The 11,640-nt window shown below is 41.8% G+C and overlaps 1 protein-coding gene across 1 annotated transcript; it reads right to left on the bottom strand.

Annotated features, from left to right (window-relative positions):
• Positions 1 to 1,341: 1,341 nt before the first annotated feature.
• Positions 1,342 to 1,500, bottom strand: PLN (phospholamban). Its single transcript, XM_010185955.1, has one exon. The coding sequence runs from the start codon at positions 1,498 to 1,500 to the stop codon at positions 1,342 to 1,344; it is 159 nt and encodes a 52-aa protein (XP_010184257.1).
• Between the last annotated feature and the right edge of the window lie 10,140 nt (positions 1,501 to 11,640).

The following is an 11,640-nucleotide window of genomic DNA, read 5'->3' as shown; positions in this document are numbered from 1 at the left end:
ACCAGCAACACGCAGGAGGGTTGGAAGTCCGCTGCTCAGTCTTGTTCCTGGGAACTGCTGAAGAGAGACTGCATCTTTTATGCGTATAGGCTATAGCTTGCATTTTGAAAAGAGATTTCTGCAACACTTTTTCCTATGCATAGTTGTTTATAATTTATTTTATATTTATATATATTATTTATTTTAGGAAAATACTTGCATTTGCAGTTGAAGGTGGTGGTGTTACTTATATGATACAGTGCAATTAACCACCTTCTTCACCACACTGGATATGAATCCACTTGTGTGGTATTGGCAAGTACCAAGTTTTCTATGGTTTTAAACTAAGGAGATGATTACACAAATTACAGCAGACCATAATAAAGTTTTCTGAAGCCAAATATTAAGAACTCTTGAGAAAAATTTCTGAGTTGTGCCAATTGTGATATCAGGTAAATGACTACAGAAAATTAAATCTTTGATACCAGTGTGGTAGTGTCAGTTTTTCTGCTAAACATAGTGAAAATATTTTCCACACACCAGATGTCACTTAGTTCTGTAAGGCTGTATCTAGTGAAAAGTACTGTAAATGAAGACGCTTCCCTGCACCCCCCCCCTTCCTGCCAAGATCCAAGTTATTTGTGTGTGTGTAGATATATCTGAGAGAGAGATATGTATGTATCTCTGATATATGTATCTCTCAGATATAAATTATATATATATCTCAGATCCTTAAATAGGGAGAAAAGCATATGACATAACTTTTATTTCTAGGTTAAAGGATATTTTTTGTTTATTCTCATATTCCCTTAAGAAACATTAAAACAATTAGGATGCCTTAGTTGAAATGCAGAGATGAAACACCTTGAATTAAGCAGAGCAGAAGTTTTCCTAGGTTGCACTGAGGGCTTTGTGCCTGTGGCTTTTCTTTGGGTGGACGTGGGCCAAATTTGGAACCCCTCCAAGGGCTTAAGGATTTTCAGAGAAACCTCAAACCATTCAGGCCCCCAGAAAGTGAAATTGCTGCTTATGTCGTCCATCTAAAACACTGAGGCACTTACCAACTCCATGAAGAGCCAGTACTTTACCCCATGCAGAAAAGTCATCTCTTGGCCAAGACAGACAAATTGGGTCATGCACAGCTTTGTAACAACAGGCTCTAAACACTGTTGTGCACAGAAGAAGGGTGTTTTTAATACATGTAGCGGGTGGTGAGAGGGTGGTGCGACGGTTGGCGTGCAGCTCTAGTCTGAGTGCTGCCCCCTCTCACGGGAGGATCCTGGCATTGGGGGGTGCGGGCGGAGGTGTCTCTTCCCTCTGGGGGAACTTTGCGAGAGGACAGTGCAGGTAAGTGCTGGAGCTTCAGAGGAGCATCACGATGATGCAGATCAGCAAGAGGCAAATTAAAATCAGGCAGAAATTCACAAAGAGCTCTTGAAGCCTTTGGCGGGCTTGTGGGTTGACCTCAATAGTTGAGGCTCTCCTCAGGGCAGAGCGGGTTATGTATTGGACCTTCTCCATGGCAACAGGAAAGTGGAGGGCACAGATCAGAGGTTTTAGGAGTGCAGGAAAGAGGAGAAGTTGTCAGGAACAGTGCAAAGCGCCTATTATCTTCTCTTTTTGTTTTAGACAGCCTTTGTGGAGCTGGGAAAGCAGGAAAGTGAAGAGTTAGAAATGCAGAAGTGTTTTTTCAGTGCAAATGGAGATTGTTTTACAGTTCTAAAAAGCCTGAAGTAAATCAATTGCCTTTACAGGGTTTTTACTTTAAAAGACGATCTTTAAAATTTTGTTTTCCAAGTTGTGCTGTATTGTGCTTCTCCTCCTTAAGGCGACAGAGCACCTGCTTCTTACCAGTGGTGAGGAATTGTAAAATGGAAACTGTAGATGTGTAGGGTTTACCCACATCATCCTCATCTCTCCATCCTTCACAGTCTGAAAAGGCCATGTAAAAGGCCCTCCTACTGTTCAAGCACATGTGAAAGCCTGATGATACGGCTGGAGTCACAGACCTTTCAGCCAGGAGATCTGGATATTGCTGCTGGCTGTTACTGACCCGGGCAGCTAGTCTGATTTACCAGCAGCTCATTTTTGGAAGGGAAGAGAAGAACTCTTGCTGAAGCATTTCCATTCCAAGTAAAAATTCATCATGGTGTGTAATTAAAAGCTAATGTATCCCTGCTATAGGGAATTTCAGTAGTGTATGTCTCAACTGACAAAACAGTAAGGACTACTTTTTTGGTGACACATGGTCCTACGTGTATAACAGAACAAAATTTACATGCAAAGGCAGAGGGCCGCTACAAGGAATAACGTAAAGCATATCTGTAACTTTGTCTCTTAAGTGAATGCTTCATTTCAAGTAGTGGCAGATGGGAGCACAGGGTGTCCGTTGTCTTAAAACTCCAAATAAGTGGTTGCGGTGTAAAGTCCTTCTGTATGGACCTCTTGTGTCATGAGGCTGGCTTTGATACGTGCTTGCTTGGCTCATAGCAAGGTGGATTCTGTAGGTGCTACTGCCATGTGAAAAATGGCTTTTTTAAGATGATGATCTCAAACTTTGCTTCTGAAGCTGCACTTGCCCTTAAATGTTCTATGAATTTATGTCATCTTCATATCTTTGACAAAAGGCCTCTCCTTGTTATCTCTGTATTTTTTTTTGGGGGGGGGGCGGGGGGTAGGAGAGGCAGGGAGAGAGGGGCAATAAATGAAACTCCTGTCTACTCACATATGCCATATGAAGGAAAACCATTGCTTAGATATCTGCTTCCCAAATTACATGCTGGTCCTGGCTGAATTAGATATGCTTTGTTGTCCATGAATTTGTCTTTAGATGTGACTGAAACAGAAGAACCTTAAAATGAAACAGAAGTGTCTTTTAGACACTTACTTTTCAGTCCCTCCACATGGAGCTATAGAGTCAACTGGTGCTGTGTGAGCAGAATTGCTGTGCTGCCAGTGTTCGTATTTAAAAGGAGACTTTCAAAAGAAAGCAGATTACGCATGGACATTTTTTAATACCTCTGGAGGATTCCATGTGATGACATCTCCTCCCAAAACGGAACTTAAGGTTTTGTTACTATGTTTTGAGCTATGGTTGATCTTAACTTTATTGCGAACAAAGCGCACACCAGGAACTCACTTTGGTAGTGACTATAATTTTTCAGTTTTGTTTGACTTTATGCTGTACCTGTTTTTGTCTATGTAAGCAGTTAAAATGCTTGCCAAGTGTATTCTGCTTAGCTCTTCCCTGGTCTGCCCCAAATGCAGTAAAAGCAAGGCAGGCACAGGAATTCTCAAGTGAATTGGCTGCAGGCACATTTGTTCTCCCAGCCCTGTATGGGCTGGGGTGCATGAGGCTGTTTCTCCTCTTTTAGACAAGGTGCGGTGGGGGAAGCACTAAGGGACTTAAGCTGGGACAGAAAAGCCTGTTTGACTCGCTTGTGCCACAGACACTGCGCAGAGAACGGCATTTCATGAGGGTGACCTCATCACAGCTTCTTGTGTCATTTTTTAGTGCAGGGGGTGTGCAGTCTGTGGCCTTTGGTGTATGGGAGCTGCTGCAGCAACTTATCTGACATCTTCCTGGCTGCCCTTAGAAGGCCTGGAACAGCCTGGGTTTTTACCTGCATGTAATGCATCATAAGTCCATTTCTGTGTAAAGCATTAGATTTACTGCACGTACGCAAGCAGCTGCACTGCTGTGTTGCTGTGTGTTTCACTTGCATGATTCAAGGGACAGGACCTGGGGCTTTGAAATTCTTCCCTAGAAAGCAATATTGGCTGCTTGGGCATCACAGATGCAAGGTGAGCACAGGTGAGGAGAGATACTGAGATCTCTTGGGGAGGAGAAAAAAATTGAGGTTATTCTTCCCTTTGGAGCAGGTGAGGGATGTTGCTCAGGGAGCTGGCAATACATCAGACAGCTCAGTTGAGCTGTCACACTGACATGAGCTGTGTGAACATACGTGACCAGACAGGTGATACAAGAGGATCTTGAAAAAAGGAATGTAGCATAAGATATATACCCTTTACAGTTAGAAAACAGTATAGAAAATAGAGTAACTTGGTTTTCTTGATCTAAAAGCTTCCTTGGGTTTGGAATTTTTTAGAACACCTACACGTTGTTTTACCTACTAAGCCTGTCTGTGGGAGATGTTTTCTTGTAAGCAAACAAAGCAAATTCCATCTCTGTTTAACAAGTTTGCCTTTACAAGCGCATGGTTTCAGCTAATAAACACATACCTTGCTTGTTAATCCTCCATGGCGCTGTCACCCACCTAGAGTGTGCAGAAAGAAAAGCAGATTCAGTAACACAGCTGTGTATGGGTGGCTATCAAGGTCAAAATGGACAGTCTGAAAAACAATTACACTGAAATGAAGGCTGATCATTGCCACGGATAGTAGCTGTTCTCTGCTCTTTAGTCCCCTCCCAGTGCTTTATGTCAATATTAAGAAGCATTATGCATGCACACACCACTTCTTGGAAGGAAAGTACAGCAAAAGTGCAAGCTATATTTGACATTTTAAAAAATTGAACCGTGTTACTTGTACATGACAAGGCCAAGCATGGCACAAGAGGAAATGTTGAGTTCAGTGCCCTGCAGTTGTGTGTTTAATCTGATGGCGTTGATGGATGCGAAAGGTTTGTCATGTGCACAGTGTGAATCTGCAGGAAGCCATCAGGTGGCTGACCCCTCTATGTTACCTCATGTAGGGTATGATCCCCTATGTTACCCTATGTAGGGTATGACCCCCTGTGTGAGGGATCACCTACACCTGGTGCCCTGGAGTGAGTCACCAATTGCAATTACTGCTTCGCTCTTCACCAACTGTTTCCCTGATTTGTATTAGGTTATTTTTAACTTTGTTCCTGGGTGTCCTTCACAATGAGAGGAGGTGTGTGACCAAAGTGAAAACTGTGGGCCACACTCGTTCCTCATGCACAGACTCCATCGAAGTCACACGGGATAAATTTGGCACCTTTGGAAATACCACAGCAAATTTAGACTCAGCCTGGTTCCTGTCATATGTTTACTAAATGCAGCAGTGATATCAGTGGAATAGAAGAGGTTTGACATATTTGACTTGTTGTTGTCCCATATGACCATGTGAAACCCTGAAAAGGCGTTGTTAAAAGTAACATTGCGTAACAGTCTATTTCATAGATTGATTTTTTTTTTTTGTAATGAGATGTCTCCAAAACCCAGTTTCATCTGTTGAAAATAGATGGTTTAATAACCATAAACATAGGGATGCAAAAAAGTAGCATCAAGTTCTGTGATTCTTGGTCTAGTATGTGTTTAAAAGTGTTGGCAAAAATTGCATGTCCTAGAAACTCCTGTGGCTGGCTGTGTGAGCAGGAAGAGGCATCCTCTGCACGTTCAGAGGAGGTAAGTTTAAAGTGTATATATAGTGCCAAAGTGAAGAACCACCTTGTATGCGGGACTAAATGCTGAGAGTTGAGTTGGACCTGGAGCCCTGTGTCACCATGGACTGTGGATGGTGTGGCCCCCAGAGGAGAATCATTGCAGAGTTCTAAAGCTCTCCCTGCTTACAGCAGCTGCAGTTGATGCATAGGCATGCTTGTTGTCTCAGCTGGCTGCCCTGTCTTAATGTATACACCTTATTCCAAATTGCATTGCTTTGTTTTGGACCCTGCTGTAAAATACCTCCTCACTGGCAGTGTGGAGTCACTGCAGTTGAGACCTCCAGGTCTGAAAATTCTCCTTTTTCCTGTGAGGAAGATGAGGGCTGAGAAGGGGTGAAGAAGGAAGCAGTTTGAATTAACTCTAGAGACCTCTAGAGGGTCTCACTGCTCTCACTTCACTTCAGTGAGCAAATTTTTTCAGTGATACCACAGAAGTTGATTACAGGTTTTCAAATACAGAAGTGATTTGTAAAGGTATGTCATAATTTTTTATTTAATGTACAAAGAACAGAATAATCTGGAAGTGACTTGCTAGGATTTAGCCAGCAGCTGGATTTTGTATTTACCTACGCTAGGGGTGCAGAAATCTGTTGGTTATTCTGATTTTAGGCTGAGTGTTGGACTATGCAGTTGTCAGTGAGGAAGGGTATTAAGGTTATTAACCAATTCAACCACTTGACTGCAGAAAACAGAAAGAAGTTGGGGTTTGGATTTGGGATTTTTCTTTTTTTTGTTGTTTTTTTTTCCTTGTGAAGACGAAGGTATAAAAGAGGGAAGAAAGGGCTGGAGGTGAAAGAAAAAAAGACTGGAGTGGGTGAAGGCAAGAATGCAGACAGTAGTGCAGGAGAGGGCAGATAGAGGGAGGAAAGTAGAGTTAGGAAATGGGCTCATGGAAAAAGGGCATGGAATTGTGCAAGGGGAAAGAGCGAACTGGCGCTGGAGTACATCAAGGCATCGAAGAGCTGGAGTCTGACTTGTGGCATTTGTTGTCATTTATTCAGTCTCACGCAGAAAACATTTCCTTGGGATAGGGGAAGAAGCAGCAATTCAGCTCACTTTTTTGTTTGGGAAATGCAGGTAATAAGAAAAGCAAACTGCTTACCCTTTGTTTTAAAGTCTGTTTTGTACTGAAGTGTCAGTATTTGTCATGTGTTTAGGAGAGGCCAGGGGAAGACTCCTGCTTTAATTTAGACTCTTTTTTTCCCTCTCTCATTGGTTAATCCCTTTTACAGTCTTTCTCCTGGCTGGCTTTGCTTGCCGTGCTCTAGAAGTGAGATCACCGGTTAGAGCCTTTACCTGTGTTTTGAGTCTATGAGAATGTGAAAGGTGTAGATACGAAGAAATTACTGACAAATAGTTGAACATGCCAAGCTTGGCGTTTTGGAAGTTAACCATGAGTCTTGTGGATAACTGGGACTTTTATCTGTGTGCTGGTCTGTTAGAGCAGCCTGGGAGCCAACGCTTCGGGCTGATTTTTAACTCTGGGTTAAGTTGCCTACAACTGCAGCAGGACCATGCAATGGGAGCTTGGGCAGCGCCTCAGGCTCCATCCTCCTCTGTCCCCCTTTTCCTTAGTTCCTTTCTTTCAGGAAATGAACTCCTTCCCCCACTGCACACACTGAGTACTCAACACTTCATAGTTCCAAGTTGAGTTTTGGTTCTGGTGGCTCCTATGACACTGCTTACTAAGAGGAAATGGGTTAAGTGCAATTTGAACTGAAGCAAAAATCTAAATACATCTAGCATGCATAAATGGTAGAAGCAGAAGAGGATGTTGCAAGTTTTGTTTTTAGCCTTTTTAGCAGCTTGGGGGACAATGTACATGGCTTTGATTTAAAGAGGTACATAGTAAATGAATTAAACTTCTGAGAAGTAACTTGATGCCAGGAAAGTCCTCTTAAGCCATTTCTCAATCTCTAGAAGGCAAAAGCAGTCTTCCAATTCTAAAGTGTCTTGTAGTTTAAGAAACATTACATTACTTTTCTGCGAGATTTTTGTCTCTTCCAGTTGTGGTGCTTCTAAATAAAATTACTCTTTAAAGAAATAAAAAGCTGCTCATGTAACTGTGTAGGTGTATCTCATACATTTTTGTTTGCTGATGGTCTGCAAAATCTGTGAAAATCACCTTTACGCTATTACAAACTGTTTTCAGTGAGTTTCATATTATACTGTGAACACACTATATTCCTAACTTCAGGGGATAAGAAATAAATGCAACTTTTAAAAATAGAGATGTGGTGTATACATAAATCCGAATCTCTCTAAATACAAATAACATTGTTGTCTTGACAAAGGAGTGGCAAATAAAGCCAGAAAGCTGTTGTTTGCTGTAGATTAAATGCAGTATTTCACATCTGATTCATAACATTTGTCACCTGCTGTGAAACACACTTCTGTCACGACTCTCAGCTGTTGTTACTCAGGGTTGGGATGTCTGTGACATGGGATGTTATAGGTGTGAAGTTTTTAGATTTAACGTAACAGCTGAACTGCACTATGATCTATTTTGAATTACTTAACTCAGACACGATACAATGCAGCTGAACGGGCATCTCACCTGCTGCAGCTATGGATGCACTCCACTAAAGAGCTGCCTGCAGCAACGTTCCTGTGTGTATGCTCGATCTCTGTGTGCATCCATAAACTCTGTGTATTTGAATGTGTGTGTATGCAATGTATGTGTTAGGAGACAAAGATTCTCTGCGTGCTGGCATAAACCCAAACTCCTCTCTTCACTTGAAAATACATTTTATGTAACTTTAGCCCTCTGTCTCTCAGAGTCTTCCTGCTCCTCACAGGCACTGGTTTGAAGGCCCTGGAAGGTCTGCAGTGCTGCTTCTGCCCACTGGAAGCGGCCTCTGGAGAACTTCATAGCAGATGGTTTGCCTCAGGAGCAGCAGCACACCCCAACCCTTCCAGTTCTTGGCTGTTCGACACTGGCACAGTGCTGCTGAGCACAAAGCCAAGCACCTGCTTATACTTGTGCCTGATGCCTACTGGTCAGCACTAGGAAATGGAGTTAGGGGTGTCTGGTAGTGGGAAACACACACACAAAATGAGGGTCTGTGTTAAGTCTTGTTTTTTCTAAAACCAGAACCTGAGTGGACATAAGGAGTAAGGTGTGAATTGCTGGAAGGGGAGAACATGATTGTGAGGAGGAGGAATTCCTTGAAGACCTTACATACTCATTGAATTGTAATCCTTTTAAACATACTTGTATATCTAAATTTTAAAATGTCCTTTACGTGATATGTTTCTGTTGGAGATGCACTGGGTTTTGTTTGCAGTGATTTTAAAGCTGAGGTTGTATTTTGTTGTACAATGTGTGTGCGCTTCCCTGAGTTGGAATGCATTCAAAATTCGGTTCATAATGTTGCAAATCCTAGTTAAATTATGTGTCTGCTATTAGAAGCATTCTAGGACAAGTTTGGCAGTTAAAATGACCAGCAGGAGAAAATAAACCTCTAAAGGATTTCACAGCAAAAATGATACATCGATTCTGTAGCTTGAACTGCAGTTTGAGTAACATGATAGAATTTCAGTTCCAGTACTGCTATTAAAAATTTAATTTTTAAAATTAAAGATACTTTTTCATCATACAGCAAAAAAAAAAAAATGTTTACTCTTTCAATGGTGTTTGCTCAGAAAAATGGTCAAAGAGCTTTAGCCTTGGGACACAGACAGGCAGCTTTGAGAAAACAGAAGTGTCTTTGCAAAACTTTAGGTGAATTACTCTGTGGATTTTGTATTAAAACAAACAAACCCAAACCATATTAAATTTAGAAGGAGAGACAAAATCTGAGGAAAATGCTGAAAGCTGCTCACCTTCTGGTGTAATGCCACCTGTATACATCACCTCCCCAAGGACCACTAGTGTCCCACCAGCATGTAGAGAAATCTCAATTGCCTTTATAGTCCTTCAAATATGCCCACCCAGCACTGTATTTTTGACTCAGTGCTGTAATGCCTACATTTCCATGTTTTGATAAACAGTTACAACTGGCTGTTCATTTGAGCAGAGGAGTTTTTGTAGAAAACTCCGGCTGCAGTGCCCTGCTGTAAGAATGAAAGGCATAAAGGAAGAGAGGTTCCTTACCTCTGGTGTGGCTGAGCGAGGCGCAGAGGAGCCTCTCAGGGCTGTGGCCAGTGCCTGCAGATCTCTGGCAGCTTGTCCGGGACTGGGACTGAGCAGTGGGAACAATTGAAGGAGGCTGAAGGGAAAAAGACAACAGAAGTTTCAGAGGCAGGACTTGCGGCTCCCAAGTTGTGATTGGTCCCATTTCTGCCTTCTGACACAGGCAGTCGCTCCTCCAAACTTGTTTGCAGCAGTAATGTGTGAAACATGGGCAGCAGCTTCTCTGCCGTGAAGGGAGCTGAGTGCCAGGGAGGCACTTGTGCAGCTACAGGGTGAGGGATCAGGGAGGCTTCAGTGGGGTAGCGAAAGGAGCTGTTTGCTTGCAGCCTGCCTTTTCTTCAACAAGAGCTTTAAAGGCAATTTACTCATTCAGGGAGCTGCTCTGGGTGCGTTACTTTTGCCACAGCAACATTTCTTCATAAAAAAAAATCCTAAATCTCTAGTGTGGGCTCACATCTCATTTCATGTGGGCTTTTGACTTGGTGTGGTTGTCTTTTCTATAAGAGATTTCTTAAACTACTCTTCCTGTACATGTTGTTTTCACAGTTTGGTTACAGAGCTGGTATTCAGTTTACAGTGCGTGGTGTGTGTTTTCCAGTATTATCTTTCCTCTAGCGATGCTTGAACTGAAGTAGTTTTTCTGTATTTTAAGCCTCTCCCGGCTTTGCACATTAAATTGTGGGCTAGAGGCTATTTTTTTTTTTTTTTTCAAATAAAATCTGGCATATATAAGCTAATCTCCAAAATTTATCATTCCTCTATTAATTTGAAGTATTTACCTTTCCTTTAAAACACACACATCTCCCTTTCCTCCTCCTCCCTCTTTCTGGGGCTAGAAACTGTCCCAGGTGATTTTTGGGAAGCTGTCCTGTTTGTTTGGATGGGAGTTGCAGCTGGGTGCTACTTTGCAGGTTACCTTCTGTATGTTATCCTCTGGTGAGAAATTACAGATGCGACCACAGTGCATATACGGAGTATATCCAGGAAGTGGAGGATTTAATGAACTGTTGAGGGTGTGAGCATCCAGCATCGGGCTTTGGCTTTTCCTGATTTGGAAATGGCAGGCACAAATACAGAAGCTCAGCCTAACTCTGAGCCAAACTCAGAGACAGAAAGACCTTGGAGGTGATGTACCACCTTGTTTCAAATTGAGCTCTGTTCTTATTTTTGTAAATAAGGCTTAGCTCATCTGCAGAATTGTTGATAATATAATAATTTAATAAATCTCCCTGCTTTCTGTTATTCTTTAGTATCAAACCCAGGAAATTTAGGGTCACATACTTCAGTTGAAAGTTAATTGCATATCTCCACAGTGAGGAGTGGTAGTTCTTTACCACTGCAAAGGGTTTCATAATTCACTTAAAATGGCATTATTAACACTACAAATCTCTCTCAGTCAAGCAGACTGTATTTGGCCTTTTTATGTGGGAAGCTTCATGTTTTTGTCATGTGCTGTCATCTAGCAAAAGTACTGCTACCATTGCAGTGTTTGCTTTTTGAAAGAAGTAATAGGAAACTTTTACTATTGAAATTCACCTCTGTACTTTGTTATAGAAGTGCAACACCCAGCACTGCAGTAGCTGCAATCCCAGTTCCTCCCTTTTACCAATTCACTGCAAAATAATCATGTTATTTAGTTATTCTACCCCAAATTTTCAGCTTTTTTTGTTAGTGAGTTGGACGTAATCATGATTTTGGAGCTTTTTAGAAATGAGATGTCTTAAAAGAATGCTGATGTTGTTTGTGAGCTGCTTAGTCTTCTTATTAAAGAATGATACTTAAATGTGCAAGGTAAGGCATTAATAAAAATAGTAGAATCTCATCAGAAATATAATGTATGTCTTCTTTGAATGTCTAGCTCTGGTAAGAAATTTTAAAACTGAAAAGATGTTCACTCAATAACAGAAACATGCACAAACTGAGACCACATGGATGTTGTGGATCTTGTATTGATGTTGTTGCCCTGGCAACAAGCTCGTGTGTGTACCCTCTCTTGAGAACATTTTTCTGGTCAACTCTGTCACCCTCTCATGTAAGTCATGAGGATTTTGGGGTGTTCTGAGGCAGATGCTGAAGTGGGACAAGTCAGTCTGACAGG

Source organism: Mesitornis unicolor, unplaced genomic scaffold (assembly GCF_000695765.1).
Source record: "Mesitornis unicolor isolate BGI_N332 unplaced genomic scaffold, ASM69576v1 scaffold18146, whole genome shotgun sequence".
In the NCBI taxonomy this organism is placed as follows: Eukaryota; Metazoa; Chordata; class Aves; order Mesitornithiformes; family Mesitornithidae; genus Mesitornis; species Mesitornis unicolor.
This window is presented reverse-complemented; position numbering and strand designations above follow the sequence as displayed.

Bases quoted from the DNA above. Each gene is read 5' to 3' on its own strand.
- PLN (XM_010185955.1), bottom strand. From the start codon at position 1,500: ATGGAGAAGGTCCAATACATAACCCGCTCTGCCCTGAGGAGAGCCTCA.